The following is a 16,675-nucleotide window of genomic DNA, read 5'->3' as shown; positions in this document are numbered from 1 at the left end:
TAACTCACCACAAACATCTCAAAGATGATTTTAGGGGTGTGCATTACCAGTCTAGCCAGAAACACCCATGTGAAACTATTGCAAAAGGTTTCTCAATATAAATGTAACTGACATTCATGCCGTACTCATACCAGAAATGCTGACATCCAATAAGAGTGGATCCAACCATCTCCCCTTGCTATTCAATTAAATTCCCATCATTGAATATCCTACCATCAGCATCCTTGATTATTATGTACGAAAACCTTAAATGGACCAGCCATATAAAGCATGTGTAAGCAGGTAAGAAACTGAGAATTCTTCAGTGAATGCCTCACCTCTTGACTCAACAAAATCTGTTAACTCTCTGCAAGGTGCCTTGACAAATAGGGTTCATGAACTCAAGCTTTGATTGTAGTCATGCCGTATTAGACTGAGCATTTTCAGTTGCCTTTTCTCTGGACATACAAAGCTGCTAAAAAAATTCAGTTCTATTTAATTTAGGTTACTGTTCTTTTGTTTCATTAAGATTAGAGGTTTCAAGATTTGGGTGTTCATTAGAAATCTATTTCATATTCAGCACCTTTGGAATTCTGGAAGAAAACTTGTTTCCTATGGCTCAAGAAATTCATAGTAGTGAAACTAATCATTGGCTGCATTGTACACTGTTGGGTTCTTACTGAAAAGCAGCCTAATGGTTTGGCTAAACCACTGACTGATCCTTGGGTTTTTCTTTCAGATTCAGCCCAATAGGATGGCACAATTGCTCTCAGAGTTTGACTGTGGTTCAGTAGCCCATTTGTTCTGATAGCTGACACCCTGATTCATAATTAGGAATCCCTCTCCGACTTGTTACCGTGCTTTAGTAATAGTGATTTTTGAGAAGATTTGGAGCTCAATAAATCTGTCATTTGCTCGCTGAGCTTGAAGGTTTGTTTTCAGACCTTTCGTCGCCATACTGGTTAACATCATCAGTGAGAGTCTCTGGTGAAGCGCCGGTGGCATGTCTCGCCTCTCTATTTATAGGTCTTGGTTTCTTAACGTGGGTGATGTCATTTCCAGTTCTATTTTTCAAGGGAAGGTGGATAGGATCTAAATCAATATGTTTATTGATGGAGTTCTGGTTAGAATGCCATGTCTCTAAGAATTCTCCTGCGTGTCTTTGTTTTGCCTGTCCTAGGATGTGTGTGTTGTCCCAGTCAACGTGCTGTGCTTCTTTGTCAGTATGTATGGAAACTAGTGAGAGTGGGTCATGTCATTTGGTGGCCCAGTTGGTGTTCATGTATCCTGGTGGCAAGTTTCCTGCTAGTTTGTCCGATGTAGTGTTTGTTTTTTAACAGTTCTTGCATGATATCTTGTAAATGGTTAGTTTTGCTGGTGGTATATCATGGATTCTTTAGGTTGATTAATCGCTGTATAAGTGTGTTGGTAGGTTTGTAGGCTACCATGACGCCAAGGGGTCTGAGTAGTCTGGAAGTCTTTTCTGATATGTCTATGATGTAAGGTAATGTGGCTATAGTTTTTGGTTGTGTTGTGTCTGTTTGGGTTTGTTTCTGAGGAATCGGTGGATTGTGTTTATTGGGTACCTGTTTTTCTTGACAACATTTTATAGATATTTTTGTTCTGCTTTTTGTAGTTCTTGGGTGCTGCAGCGTGATGTAGCTCGTTGAAATAATGTCTTAATGCAGCTCCGTTTGTGGGTGTTGGGCTGATTGCTTCTGAAGTTAAATATTTGGTCCGTGTGTGTTGTTTTTCTGTAGACAGACACTGGTTTGAAGCTCTCTGTTAACTGTACGTTCAACTGTCATGTCTAGGAATGGGAGTCTGTTGTCGTTCTCCTCTTTTGTGAATTTTATGCCTGTCAGGATGTTGTTGACTGTGTTGTATGTTTCCTCTAATTTGTTCCATTTTGTGATGACAAAGGTTTCATTTACATAGTGGATCCAAATTGTGGGCTGGATAGATGAGAGGGCAGCTTGTTCAAGTCTCTGCATTACTGCTTCCGCTATGAGCCCTGGTATTGGTGATCCCATAGGTGTTCCATTGACTTGTTTGTAGGTTTTGTTGTTGACTGTGAAGTGCGTGGTGAGGCACAGGTCCACTAGCTTGAGAATGTTGTCTTTGCTGATGAAGTTGGTGCTGTCTGGTGTTTGTAGTGATTCCAGTGTTTCTTTGGTCAGGTCGATGTTAATTGATCTGAAAAGGGCTGTAACGTCAGAGGAGGCCATTATTTCGTCGTCCTCTATCTTAGTGTCTGATGGTGTTCAGACTGGAGTGAATGAAGTGGCGTGAATTTTCAATTAGGTGTTTTAGTTTTTGGTGGAGTTCTTTGGCTAGTCTGTTTGTTGGTGTACAAGGTAGGGAGACTATGGGTCTGAGGAGGGCACCAGGTGCTTTAGTAATGCTGTTTCAGGAGATGGAGTACTCATGGAATGTTGGACTCCATTGAAGGGTCACCTCCATTTTCCAAGAGCTATGTGTCTACCACTCAATTCTGTTCTTTTCATCTGGGGAGTGTTGTACAGGATGCACATCCTTTCAAGATTGAAGATGACTTTACAACTTCAACTTACATTTTATATGTTGCTTTTATCATGATACACTGCCTATAAGTTACTTCCGAGGAGCGTTATCAAACAATGTCTGATCCCAAGCCACACATCGACTCAAAAGCTCACTGTTTTTAAGCAATGTCTTGCAGAAGGCCCAAGCAATGACCAGGTGGGCAGGTTTAAGATACAAGTTGTTGCTCATAATCTTGCTCATTCAATCCTTTTCCAATGGATTAACTTTTACTCTGTAAGCTGCCAAATTTAAAAGTAATGAGCATAACTGCATGAGAAAGGCATGTGGACACAGTCACAGCAGTGGAAGAAATATACGGGTATGTTTCTGAGCATAGCTTTCTGCACATTTCAGCTACTAATATCTTCTACTGAAATGAAGTACTGAGTGAGTATATATTTTTTAATTGATTTTGCCAAGAATATAGAAAACCCTGAAAGCGTACAGTACTGTTCAGCTGGTCCTGTTTCTGCTCAGAGCTGGTTGAGGATTACAGTTTCTGGTCTGAAAACTTGGTCTTAAAATGTTTGCCCAAACTATACACTATAACACAAAGAAGTGGTCTACACTAATGCTGCCCCCCCCCCCACACTTGGCTTTAATTCGCTGTTAATTACAAAATGCTCGTTCTGACAACACAGCTAATTAATTAATTTTAAAGTTAATTAATTTAAAAGAGGTGGGAGATGGTAGGTGGCAGTATGTAATGATGAAAAAACAGCTTTCATCCAGCAGACGAACATCCCAAGTTACCTTGAGATTTTTTGCTAATAGAACAGTCAAAGCAAATGGATGTGGCATTGGATACCCAGAGCACATGAGAATGAAAACTTTGACTGAAGATACAAAGCCAACAAGGAATTTCACAGACACATTTCTGAATGTTTGGATGTAGCAAACTGACCCTATTGATGATGATCTGGCGTTATCAAAGAACTGGTAACAATGATGATTCGTCAACCAAACAGCTAAGAATCAAAAATATGAAAATAGAATAGAATTGTATTGATTCTTTTGGAAGAACATGTGACTAGCAGTCACAATTGTATTCTGAGGTCCCAGTGTGTGCAGAGAACATTATTTAGAGCATTAATGAAGTAACTGAATGTTTGTTACGTTTACTGACCGAGTACTAAACTCAAGCATTTACTAAACAATGCACATAACCCTTTTGTAAATCATTCTGAATGCTAGGGTTGCGTGTTAAGTCACTGCAAACTGCAAGTAAGCTCAGACCTTCAAAATGTGCTGATCTCCTATAAGACAGACATTTGATTCTGAGAGGTTGTTAAAATTCATTGTGTCAGGATCCTGACTTCACTGTTTCAATAAATCTTTGAAGTAAAGAAAGCACTAAGTGGAGAAAATGGAGCAGTGGGATTATTTGGGAATGTTTAGAAGCTGTCACAGATGCTTCCTGTGATGCAAACCTCTGTAACTCTATACTTTCATATCAATGAAAATATAATGCTTAAAGAAATGTATCTTAAGAGGCGTGGTTGTCCAAAGCGCACATTTTGCTTTCTGTATACATCAGATGGAACATGAAACATTCACAAGCTGATTAATTTCTAGTTAGTGCGATGCGGAGTCTGACTTACAGTTCAGTGACAGATCCCTTTGGGGCAAGGACCCATCTGTCTGTTGTCTCCAAATCCTTCTCTGTTACAAGGTCGCCACATGTATTTTGTTTGACTTTTTATTTTTAGCAGCTGCTTCACTGAAATAAATTTCATCATGTCCACAGCATGGATTCTGAAACTGGAGGCTGTGCCTTAAACATGGTCTGTGAGGGCATCAGGTTTCTGTTGTCCTGGGACTAGGCATACCACAGCAAGCACTAAGAAGGCTCCATTCTATGCTTGATTCAACAATATTTCTACTCACATGTCTATCAGTCTGTCCACTGTCAAAGCATTGAAAGCAAAGAAAATTTTAAAAATATGTAATTTTATCCTTTTTTCTTCCTCGTGTTGAAACTTGCAAGAATCTGCCAGTCTGCATCTTGTTGCACACCAATGGAAGTTGAGCTCCAACTGACATCAAACTTTATACTAATTTGACATTGTGGCCTTAAAGGGACTATACGTTTAACCTGATGTCCTTCTGAGCAGCTATATAATATAATCTGCATTACGTTCTTGCTGTTAGCAAATAACATTGTATCTAATGGTTCCCCTGATGTATGACCAAGTCAGCTTCATGCAGCAACCTCGTGTTTCAAAAGTTAACTCCAGAATATCACGAAGGAATTTTTTGGAAAAAAAATCAAACTAAATAAAAACCTTTCCACTGTACAGAAAAGTGACAATCCTTTATTGACCTTAAGGCTGCACCTTTAAGCAAGTTAATTCACAAAACATTGCAAGATTTCAAAATTCATTCACATCTCTGGCTGGACCAGTATGTACTGTATTGCCCATCCCAGATTGTCTGGAGAAGATGCAGGTAACTCACTTCCTTGAACTGCTGCAGGTATTGGCTGTCGGTACACCCACACTATGAAAAGGAGTTCCAGAATTTTTGCCCGATGAAGGAATGGCAATATGATTCCACATAAAAGTTTATTTTCACTAATCATTCATGAGGATGTCATGTCACCTCTAGCATTTATTGTCCATCTCTAATTGCCAATGATAAGGTGCTGGTGAAGTGCCTTCTTGAACCAGTATAATCCATGGTATGTGTGTCCATGGTGTTGTTAAGAAGGCAATTTCAGGATTTTCACCCAGTTACATGAAGGAATGGCAAAATAGTTCTGAATGAGGGTGGTGTGGGGTTTGGAGGGGACTTGTAGGTGGTGCAGTGTATCTGCTACCCTTATCCTTCGAGATGTTTGAGTTTGCAGGTTTGAAAGGTGCTGTTTTGGTGCGTTGCTGCAGTGCATCTTATAGATGGTGTGCACTGTTGCCATTGTGCATGACTTGGAGGAAGTGAATATTGAAGGTAGTGGATGGAATATCAGTCAATGTCCTGGATGGTGCTGTGATTCTGTACACTTCAGAACTTTAATAACTGTTCATGGATTGAGAGGATCAGCAATTAATCTGTCTGGAATAAACTGTTGCTTCAGATGAAAGGAACAAGAGAAACTGTTTTAAAGGAATTAAAAGCAGCATGCTAACTAACCATTCCTGGGAAGGAGTCAAAGCAACAAGCTGTCTCCTGGGAGAGAGTATATCTAAGACAGAAATAGATAGGTTCTTGGTTGTCAAGGGGATCAAGAGTTACAGAAAGCGGGAGAATGGGGTTGAGAAACTTATCAGCCATGATTGAACGGCGGATCAGACTTGATAGGCCTAATTTCTACCCCCATGTTTTATGGTCTTATAAAGGGATTAAAGGCAGGAAAAGTTGTTTTCAAACAGACAACTAACACAAAATGCAACAAGGGACAGGGGAACTACTTTTGATGAGAATGCAAGCCACAGACGAGGTGAGGCAGCATCTGAGAAGCAGGAAAATCGACGTTTCAGGCAAAAGCCCTTCATCAGGAATGGCTTTTGCCCAAAACATCGATTTTCCTGCTTCTCAGATGCTGCCTGACCTGCTGTGCTTTTCCAGCACCACTCAGATCTGAACTCTGATTTCCAGCATCTGCAGTCCTCACTTTTGCCACAGACTTGAGGTGTCTAATGTAATCAATATTGTGAATGATAGGATGTAAAGGATCAAAAATAATGTCAAACCACAGACTTGAAAGAGAGAACATTGTATAAGAATTAACGTTTGTCCTGGTGTCAGGTTTCTTGAGTGTTGAAGCTGTATTCATTCAAGAAAGTTGGAGTATTCCATAATACTCTTGAGACCTGTGTCCGAGTATATGGTGGACAGGAGATGAGTTAATTCCCATGGAATCCCCGATTTCTGAATTGCTTTTGTGGTCAGAGTATTGCTCGTCCAGTTCAGTTTCTGGTCGATGGTATCTCCCAAGATGTTGATAGTAGGGGATTCAGTAAAGGTAATTCTCTTGAATGACTAGAGTAAATGGTTTCGTTTTCTCTCATTGCAAACACTTGCTTGGCACATATGTTAGTTACCACTTTATCAGCCTGTGCCTGAGTGTTATCCAATCTCACTGCATGTGGACATGGTCTAGTACCAGATCTGAGGAGTTGTGAATGATGCTGAGCATTGTGGAACCATCCGCCAATATCCCACAAAAAATGGGGAAGTCATGGATAAAGCAGCTGTTGAGGGTGTGGCCTAGGAAACTGCTACCTGGAACCCTAGCTTCTGGGACTGAGGTGATTGACCTCTACAGCCACAACCTTGTGCTCAGTGTGACTCTAATTCAGTGGAGAGGTCTCCCCTCACCACCAACTTCCATCAACTTCAATTTTGCTGGAGCTCTTTGATATGATCAAATGTGACCTTGATGTCCAGGCCCATCATTCTCAGCTCACCTCTGGAATTCAGCTTTTTTGTCCATGTATGACTGAAGACTGTAATGTTGTCAAGAGCTGGGTGATGTTGGCATATTCCAAATTGAGCATCGGTGAGCAGGTTATTGGTGGGTGAGTGCTGCTGACACCTTTCATCACTGTACTGATGATCAAGAATTGACTGGTGGGGCAGATACTGGCCAGATTCAATTTGTCCTGTTTTTTGTGTACAGGACAAACCTGGGTAGTTTTCTGTATTGTCACGTAGATACCAGTGTTGTGGCTGCACTGAATCAGCTTGACTAGGGGCTCGGCAAGTTCTAGAATCTTTAACACTAGAGTCAGGATATTGTAAGGGCATTTAGCCTATTTTGTATGATCATTCGTTTATTCTTTCATGGATGTGAGCATTGTTGGCAAGGCAGTCTGTTGCCCATTCTTAATAACCCATGAATTGAGTGGCTTGCTAGACCATGTCAGAGGGCCATCAATTGTCAACCAAGTTTCTGTGGATCTAAAGTCACATGTAGGTCAGACTGGGTAAGGTTGGCAGATTTTCTTGCCTAATAGTCATTACTAAATCAGATGGGTACTTACCACAATCCGTGATGAGAAGTTTTATGGTCACCGTTACTAAGACCTTTGCCCATATGTAACTCCAGACCCACAGCAATATGGGTGATTATTAACTACCTTTGAAATGGTCCTTATTCAAAGGCAGTTAGGCACGAACAACAAATACTCATCTTGCTAGACGTGTATATCCCTTTAAAGAATAAAAGGCAGACTAGCTTTCAATTCATTTTATTAATTGAGCTTAAATTTCACCAGCCTCCCAGAGCATCAGTGTGATGATCAGGATTACTAGTCCAGTGTTATTATCACTGATCTTTCACTCTTTACAGTGCTGTCAGCTTTTTGTTGATATCAGTTGGAGTGAAGACTATTTCCTGTGATGTTAGGGACTTCAAAAAAGACGAAGATGGATTGTTAGCTTGACACTATTAGCTGAAGATAGTTGCAAATGCTTTAGCCTTGTCTTTTGAACTCCATCTAGGGTCTAGTATTCTTAAGGATATTGATATTTACCAAGTTTTCTCCTCCCTTTGCTTAATTGTCCACCATCATCTGCAACTGGTTGTGGTAGCCTTGTAGAGCTTTGAATTGTTGCATTCTTTATGATTGCTTAGTTCTTACATAGCATTTTGCTGCCATGGTTCTGTGTGAGAGCTCACCTGTTTTGCATCTCATTTTTAGGCACATCTGGGGTACTGTTCAGATGTGCTGTCCTACAGTCGTTATTGAACCAGGATTGATCCTCTGGTTTGATGATAATATGGTTTCAAGGATATTGGTCAGCAGAAATTCTGCAGTGATCACTTGCATCAATGCTGTCATGGGCAAATGCATCTGAGTGCCTGTTTGTAATGACTGGACTTCGTTTTGGTTTGTTCCTACAAAGCACATTCTGTTAAATATCATGTAATATAACATATTGACATTTGAAACAGCCCTCCATCCAACTTGTTAACCTGTCACAATGTCACAGGTAGTCCATAAATGCCAAGACATTCTGCGTTGATGGCACTGTTTTTACAGATTTGCCACTGCCCATTGAGAGCTTACAAACCACTACACTGCCAGAGTCATAGCTTATAATATCAGAATTGCAAGTCATCAGGTTATATCATTGTTTCAGTGAGCACTGACATTTAAGAAAGCAGAATAGGAGACTAAACTGCCCAATTTTTGCAAATACCTTGATCATTTGCAGCCAATCTATTTCAACGGTTCCTGTCAGCAGACTTCATGCTATGTTGCTTGTTTTTCTCCAATTAGAGAAAGTTACTAGGAGGTAGGGTTATCCATGCAATGATGCATCAAGCCCTATGAAATAACTCCAGATGCTTTATTTTCTTCCAGTCCCTAGGAGTAGAAGCTTCCAGCTTCTCTTTGGCTCCTGTTTGGCTCCATGAGTAATATCAGTAACTCATTGTGAAAGAGACTCCAAAGTTTTCAAAATCTCCCTCCCAAGGAAGAGTCACGGACACAGCCAGGGGGCCCACTCACCGTGAGGAGTCACGGACACAGCCGGGAGATCCTCTCACCGTGAGGAGTCACAGACACAGCTGGGGGATCATCTCACCGTGAACATTCACGGACACAGCCGGGAGGCCTTCTCACCGTGAGGAGTCACAGACACAGCCGAGGGGACATTCTCACCGTGAGGAGTCACGGACACAGCCGAGGGGACATTCTCACCGTGAGGAGTCACAGACACAGCCGAGGGGACATTCTCACCGTGAGGAGTCACGGACACAGCCGAGGGGACATTCTCACCGTGAGGAGTCACAGACACAGCCAGTGGGTCCTTTCACTGTGGAGATTTTAGAACAAACCATTTCTATAGGCTGCCTTTAACCTTTGTGATTTGGAATGTACAAGTGGCTGGAAAGCGCTGCATCGGTCCTGGTGCCCCTCCAGTTCAGGCATCACAGATATTGAGTCATTGTTTTTGTTATTAGATAAGTTAATCAATATCACTTGTTTATCTTTCAGTCTTTCCTTTCTCCAGAAGTAAGGTTAACTGTCCTTGGAACCTATTTATATTTTCACTTGAACCCACTGTACTGATCATTAAGTAATTTCTGGTAACGCATTATATGCAAGTGCAGCCGATCCACCTGACCTTCTTTCCTTCCCTTTATTCGACAATCATCGTGTTCCATATTATTTCAGCTCTTCGGCAGACTGACTCATTTGCCTGGATTAATGGCATCAGTTCCTGCCAGGATCTCAGCTCAAAGTCTCCTCTAATGTTTCATCTCTCGTTCTTTTTCAGCATCCAAAGAGCAACAGCCGTCCTCCTGGCTGACCCCTGCTTCCAACTGAGGTCAATACAGTATCTGCTTGGAGAAAATGAGCTCGTAGCCCTGGGAGCAGCACCGCCATCAGCGGAAAAGAAGCATTTCTCCCTCCAAGCATGTGAGTACAGTGACATTGGAATTGAGCTCGGACTGACAATCTGACCTATTGCAGAGTAGGAACTTCTGCATCATATATTTGCACTTGCTGGAGTATTGTAACGTTTAAAATGCAGCATTGGGTGATTTATGCTGTTTTTGTGAAGGAGATATTGTGTAAATAGTCTGGGTTTAATAATGGAATGGTATGGACCATGTAAATTGAAGGGCCTTTTGTTCACTGCCTAATTTGTAAAATCTCACTCAGTCATGGAGAAAAGTTGAGAGATTTAATAAAAGTGTTGAAACCTAACAGATTTTGCTCTAAAGAATAAATGAGGAGAGGGTCAGTAGCAAAATGTTCCAGATTTAGAATAGGATAGAATAGAACAGAATCCCTACAGTGTGGAAACAGGCCCTTTGGCCCAACATGTCCATACCGACCCTCTGAAGAGTATCCCACTCAGACCCATTCCCCTACCCTATTACTTTACATTTTCCAAAACTAATGCACCTAACTTACACATCCCTGAACACTATGGGCAATTTGGCGTAGCCAATTCAACTGACCTGCACATCTTTGAACTGTGGGAGGAAACTGGCGCACCCAGAGGAAATCCACGCAGACACTGGGAGAATGTGCAAACTCCACAGAGTCGGTTACCTGAGGCTGGAATCGAACCCGGGTCCCTGGCACTGTGAGGCAGCAATGCTAACCACTGAGCCACCATGCAGCCATAATAAGATAATCAGCAATGATCTTCAGGATTTCTTTTACGTAGCAAGTCCTGACCGGAATCCACTGCATGAAAGGATGTTGGAAGTAGCTTCAGAAGTGATTTTCAAAAGGAAATTGAGTAAAACATTAAAATTTGCAGGTAGTATGAGACTAACTGCATAGTTCTTTAAAAGAGTCTGTGCAGACATGATTGGCCAGTGGCCTCCTCCTGTATGATTTAAGTTATCATAATTTAACTGATTGGTTTGACATCTCAGGGGTGTATTATGTTGCTTTGTAAGGACACAGCTGTAAGAATAGATGCTAAAGAAAGAAAGGCTTACATTTATTGACAAACGTGTGTTTACTATTTTGAATAAAATAACCGACAAATTGATCTGTTTCAGGTGTTGGTTGAGGTGTAAATATTCACCAGGAGGGTTTTCAAATATTGTCATGGATTCTTTTGGGTCCACCTGAGAATGTAGTTGTGATGCCAGTTTAGCACTTCATCTGAAAGGTGCCACCTCAGACTGTGCAGCAGTCCCTCTATTACACTGAAGTGTCAGCCTGGATTGTGTCTCCAAGTCTCTGGAATGGGACTTGAACTTTATAGCTTGGAGGTTAGAATGTTGTCATTGAACCATACCTGACACCTGATGTCTTTAACCTTAAAGGGCCTTCTATTTAAAAGAAAACCTTTTTTACACAAGCTTTCCAGGTGCACTTTGTTTCAAGGTCTGTATCTCCTGGTTAAAGAGAATACAGGACCGTGATACCAAACAAAATGATTTGGGTATGGCAGCTGTCAATAGCCACTGTGTCTGTGTTCAGTTTGGAACAATCTGCTCTTTAACCAGAAGCAAAGTTTCCTATAATATATGAATCACATGAACATCGTGACATGCACAGATGAAGCATCAAAGGATCTTAATGGTTTGGTTTGAAGAAAAGTCATTGTTAGCAAATAGAGGCTGATGGATATTTATTTATAGTCATTATTGAGATATGATTACAAGAAGTTAAAAACTGGGAATTGAACATTCAGGTGTATGTGACCCTTCAAATGGGCAAGCAGGAACAGGCGAGTGGTGGGGTAGCTTTACTAGTACAAGATGTAATTAGTAAGTTAGAGTCATAGAGATGTACAGCACGGTAACAAACCTTTCGGTCCAACTCATCCATGCCAACCAGATATCCCAACCCAATCTTGCCCCACCTGCCAGCACCTGGCCCATATCCCTCCAAACCCTTCCTGTACGTATACCCATCCAAATGCCATTTAAATGTTGTTATTGCACTGGCCTCCATACTTCCTCTGGCAGCTCATTCCATACGCGTACCACCTTCTGTGTGAAAAAGTTGCTCCTTAGGTCGCTTTTATATCTTTCCCCTCTCACCCTAAACCAATGCCCTCTAGTTCTGGACTCTCCCACTCTGGAACTAGAGGGCATAGGTTTAGGGTGAGAGGAGAAAGATATAAAAGAGACCTAAGGGGCAACTTCTTCACACAGAGGGTGGTGCGTGTATGGAATGAGCAAAAATGTTCTTGGACTGGGTGTCATAGAATCATATAGCTGAAGGTAAAAAATAACAAGATGAGGAAGACACTGGTAAAAGTAATTATAGGCCCTCTAACAGTAACTGTACAGTAGGACAGAATAAATCAGAAGATTAAAAAGTCAGTAAATTAATCATGGCTGGCTTTAGTCTTCATGCAGATTGGGAAAGTCAGATTGACATAGGTAGCGCAAGGAAGAATTCATAAAGTGCAATCATGTTAATTTCCTAGAACAGTACCCATTGTGGATCCAATCAAGAATCCGATTATTCTGGGGTTGGTTAACTTATTTAGCTGGACAGCTGGTTTGCATTGCAGAATGACGCCGACAATATGGTTCCGCTTTCCCATCAGCTGCAAATACCACAAAGGACTCTCCTCACCTTGTGCATGGTGACTCTAAGGTTAAACCACCATCATTTGTCTTTCTGTAATGTGAGAGCAGCCCTGTGGTCCAACAACCCAATACTTCGGCTTTTTGGGTTCTGGTAACATGTCATGAGGCAGGTTTAATAAATGATCTCAAAGTCAAAGAGCCCCTTAGAAACAGTGACCATAGCATTGTATAATTCAGCATCTCAGTTTGACTTCGATCTGAATTAACGTTACTAAACTTAAATAAAGGTAATTACAATGAGAATGAGGGTGGCATTGACTGGAATGTATTGGGAAAGCAGTTTAGAAGAAAAGACGGTTAATGAGCAATGTTAAATGTTTAAGAAAATAGTTCCATGACACTCAGCAAAGATGAGAGCTAGAAGGATTCTAGGAAGGGGATAAACCAATTGTGGTTAACTAGGGAAGTTAACAACATTATTGAATAGAAAGGAAAAGGTTATAACATACAAAAGTGGCAAAGATTAGTGGTACATTAGGTGATTGGGGAAGTGTTAGTAGACAACATAGGATAACCAAAAAAAAATAAACTGAAGGTAAACTAACAAGTAACAAGAGAAGGAGAGTAATAACTTCTTCAAATATATAAAAAGGAAGAGAGGCAATGCTAAACACTGAGCTCTTATGGAATGAGACGCTGAAATAATAATGGGGAGACAGGAAATGGCAGAGGAGTTGAACAAATACTTCGCATCAGTCTTCATGGTACAGGATAATAATAGCATTCCAAAAATATTAAATAATTAAGGAGATAAAGACTAGTAAGTCCTTTGGATCTATTGGGTTGCATCCTAAGATTTCAAAGAAAGTAGCTTTGGAGATAGTAGATATCTTCCAAGAATCCTAGGATTCTGACAAATATTCAGAAGATTGGAAAACTGCCAGTGTAATTAAAAAAGAGCAGGAGACAAAATGCAGGGTAACTGTAGGCTAGTTAGCCCATCATCTGTTGTTGGGAAAATATTAAACTCTTTTATGAAGGGAGCATTTAGAAACCCATAATATAATGAAACAAAGTCAGTGTTGCTTCATGCCTCACAAATTTATCACCGGTCTTTGAGGAGGTAACAAGCGGTTTGAATAAAGGGAAACCAGTAATCAATATATTTGAATTTCCAGAAGACAATTCAATAAGGTACTGCGTATAAAGTTACTTAATAAGATGAGAGCCCATGGTGTTGAGAATTTGTATATTAGCATGGAAAAGATTGACTAACCAGCTGAAGGCAGAGAGTTAGCATAAAAGAGGTCATTTTCATGATGGCAACCTGTAGCAAGGATCAGAGCCAGGATCACAATCATTTACAATGTATAGATAATTGTTTACAAAGTAAATCTGAAGGCAATCCAAAGCGGATTTGCTGGGTTGATCCTGGATATGGGGGGATCATCTTATATGGAGAAGCTGATTAGGTTGGCTGTGTGCTAAGTCAATTTCAAAGAATGAGAGGAGACCTTCCTGAAACATGTACGATTTTTAGGGAGCTTGACAGTGTAGATGTGGAAAGGTTGCTCCCCTTTGTGAGGAACCTGGGACCAGAAGACATCATCATAGTGTAAAGAGATACTCGTTTAAGATAGAGATAAGATGGAATTTTGACTTGGACGGTGATGAATCTATGAAATTCGTTTACCGCAGCTGGCTATCATTGAGTATATTCATTGAGTATTTTCAAGACAGAGATAGACATTTTTAATCAGTAAAGGAATCGAGGGTTATGGGGAAAAAACCGCAAAGTGGTGTTTAGGATTGTCAGATCAACATGATTTCATTGAATGGCAGAGCAGTCTCAAAATGGGCCAGATAGCCTATATCAGCTCCAACGTGTTATAGCTTTGGTAAATGTTAATGAGATTCCCCTGTAAAATGGCCACAAGGCAAGCTTCACTAGACCCAGTGATAATGAGGATGAAATATTCTGTCTATTTTATGGCTTTCTGAGTTTGAGATTAATTAGGAAGGTGACAATGGTCCCATGATATTGCTCTTATGTAGTAGTAGAGATCATGGAGCTACCATATTTTATCAGTAGCTTTGTTGGGTTATGGCTGTGTATTCCTGTAGATCTCACACACTACAGTGACATGAATTTATATTGGATATTCTATTCAATGGCAGGGCACCAATTAAATAGTGTGCTTTGACCCGATTAATGTTGAGCTTCTGAAATTTTGCATTTCTAAAATCTAGCTGAGTAATTGGTCGGCACTTCATCAACCTGTTGCTTAGTGATGGAGACTGGTAGGGTGGGCAGGAGGTGTACCTCTCATCTGCTCTTAGAATCAGCCATGTTGACACAGTGCTGATGATCACCCTCTAATCAATGATAACCTCCAAGATGTTATTAGTGGTAGCTTTGGTAATAATGGTGCCATTAAAGGTCAGCAGGAGGTGGCTCAGCTTTTTCCTGTTGAGGGATGGACATTTCCTGGTGCTCGACGCCAAGAATGTTAGCTGCTATTTCGCAGTGAAATCTGGGTGTTTGCAAAATATATTCTGGCATGAGCTGCTTCAAAATCAAGAGTTATGAGTGAGATTGAACACTGTAGAATCAACAGCCAGTGCCAGTCTTGGAGATGGAAGGTCCATTGATTGAAGATGCTTGTGCTGAGCATACTGTAAACACTTTACTGGTACCAGACCCAACAATAATGGGTTTTACCTTTGATCTTAGTCATGCACCGAAGCAGACCATTTCACCAAGCTGGTATATGTCTCACTCTGTTTAATTCTTTTAAACCTAATGATGGTTTCTACTATTTCTTCCTCCTCATGGTCTTGGCACCCTTCTGAACTGTAACCATTCTGTGTGTTAGTAAGCTTCACATGCTCACCACTCTTCTGAATTCTGAAGAAGAGTCACACCAGACTCGAAATGCTAACTCTCCCTGTTTCTCTGTCTACAGATGCTGCCAACTCTGCTGCATTTCACCAGCATTCTCTGTGTTTGTCTCAGATTTCTAGCATCTGCCGTATTTTTCTTTTATCCTCCTGAATTGGGTTTGCTGTTAACTATGTTGATTTATGTCTCCTAGTTTTGGCCTACCTTATGCTTAAACTATTGAAATGCTTCATAACATTAAAGAGGAAGGAGGTACAGTCTGTTCAGTCTTCTCTATATTTCTCTGAAGTTCCAATCTCAAAACTTTGCAAATTATTTTTGCATTTTCTGAAGCGCTTCTATATCAGGGTCAAATTCTTGAGGGCAACTTTTAGATTTTTGAGGTCAGTTTTTGGTTTTGGAGCTCCTTTTTCATTTGAACTACCTCATGTGTTAGGTGACGCAATCATGCGATAACAGTCATTTCCAAATTTATATTACCGTATGCGGACTTGGACATTCCCAGAAGCAGAGTTTCAGAAATTCATCTATGTTCTCAATAATGAACTGTGTTGCAGTAAATTTGAATCAGTATACACAGAGTAAACATACACACCATGTATCTAAATTTCTCAAGGCAACAGCAAGGGTTTGCTTTTGGAATAGCTACATAGGCCTAAAATGCATCAACATAACGCACAGACTGGTGGGTCACAGCTGAAGCATTCCCATTGCACATGAACTAAGCTGAAAGGATTTAACCCAGTTATTTACTACTCTTTTTCCTGTGTCTCAGATTTAAAATTCATAATCGACGTAGCGTCCGTTTACAGTGGGATTCCCTGTACATTTTTCCCTTGCAGCCTCCTTGTTGCCTATCCCCACTTGCAGCCTCCTTCTCCCCCTCCAACCTTGTTGACACCTCTTCCTCTCAGCACCGCCCCTTCCCCTTCTTGCAGCCTGCTTCTTCCCACTTTCTGTTCGAGTTTCCTTCTCACCCAGCAGAGAGCCCATCACCTAGTCCTGGCAACAATGCCAGATCTTGCCCAGTCCCACTAGAAATCTCAGCACCGGCACCGAAATAAGTAATGGCCACCACAAAAGGGCGTCCCTGACAACATGCTCATTTCCACCACTTAGAATTGCTTTCCAGTTGCTCACTCTTTTTCCAGTCATGGGCTGTTTATCTCCCACCTTTAATGCTGATTAGATCACTAGTGAGCTTGTTGCTAATTAAGGAAAGACTGACTTATATGTAACACTGGGAGTAATCTGGAGTTAACTGC

General features: G+C 40.9%; 1 protein-coding gene across 3 annotated transcripts in view; it reads left to right on the top strand.

The window, feature by feature from the left end:
* The window catches only part of rnf123 (ring finger protein 123), a 390,439-nt gene that overhangs the window by 334,249 nt on the left and 39,515 nt on the right, over nt 1–16,675 (top strand). For all 3 annotated transcript variants that reach the window (XM_087994538.1, XM_087994539.1, XM_087994537.1), the window contains exon 36: nt 9,772–9,914. In XM_087994538.1, coding sequence (XP_087850664.1) covers nt 9,772–9,914 — 143 coding nt within the window. The remainder of the gene's footprint in view (nt 1–9,771; nt 9,915–16,675) is intronic.

Source organism: Chiloscyllium plagiosum, unplaced genomic scaffold (genome assembly GCF_037043375.1).
Source record: "Chiloscyllium plagiosum isolate Xiang-an unplaced genomic scaffold, Cpla_swu_hap1 HiC_scaffold_14, whole genome shotgun sequence".
NCBI classification, from domain to species: domain Eukaryota; kingdom Metazoa; phylum Chordata; class Chondrichthyes; order Orectolobiformes; family Hemiscylliidae; genus Chiloscyllium; species Chiloscyllium plagiosum.
This window is presented reverse-complemented; position numbering and strand designations above follow the sequence as displayed.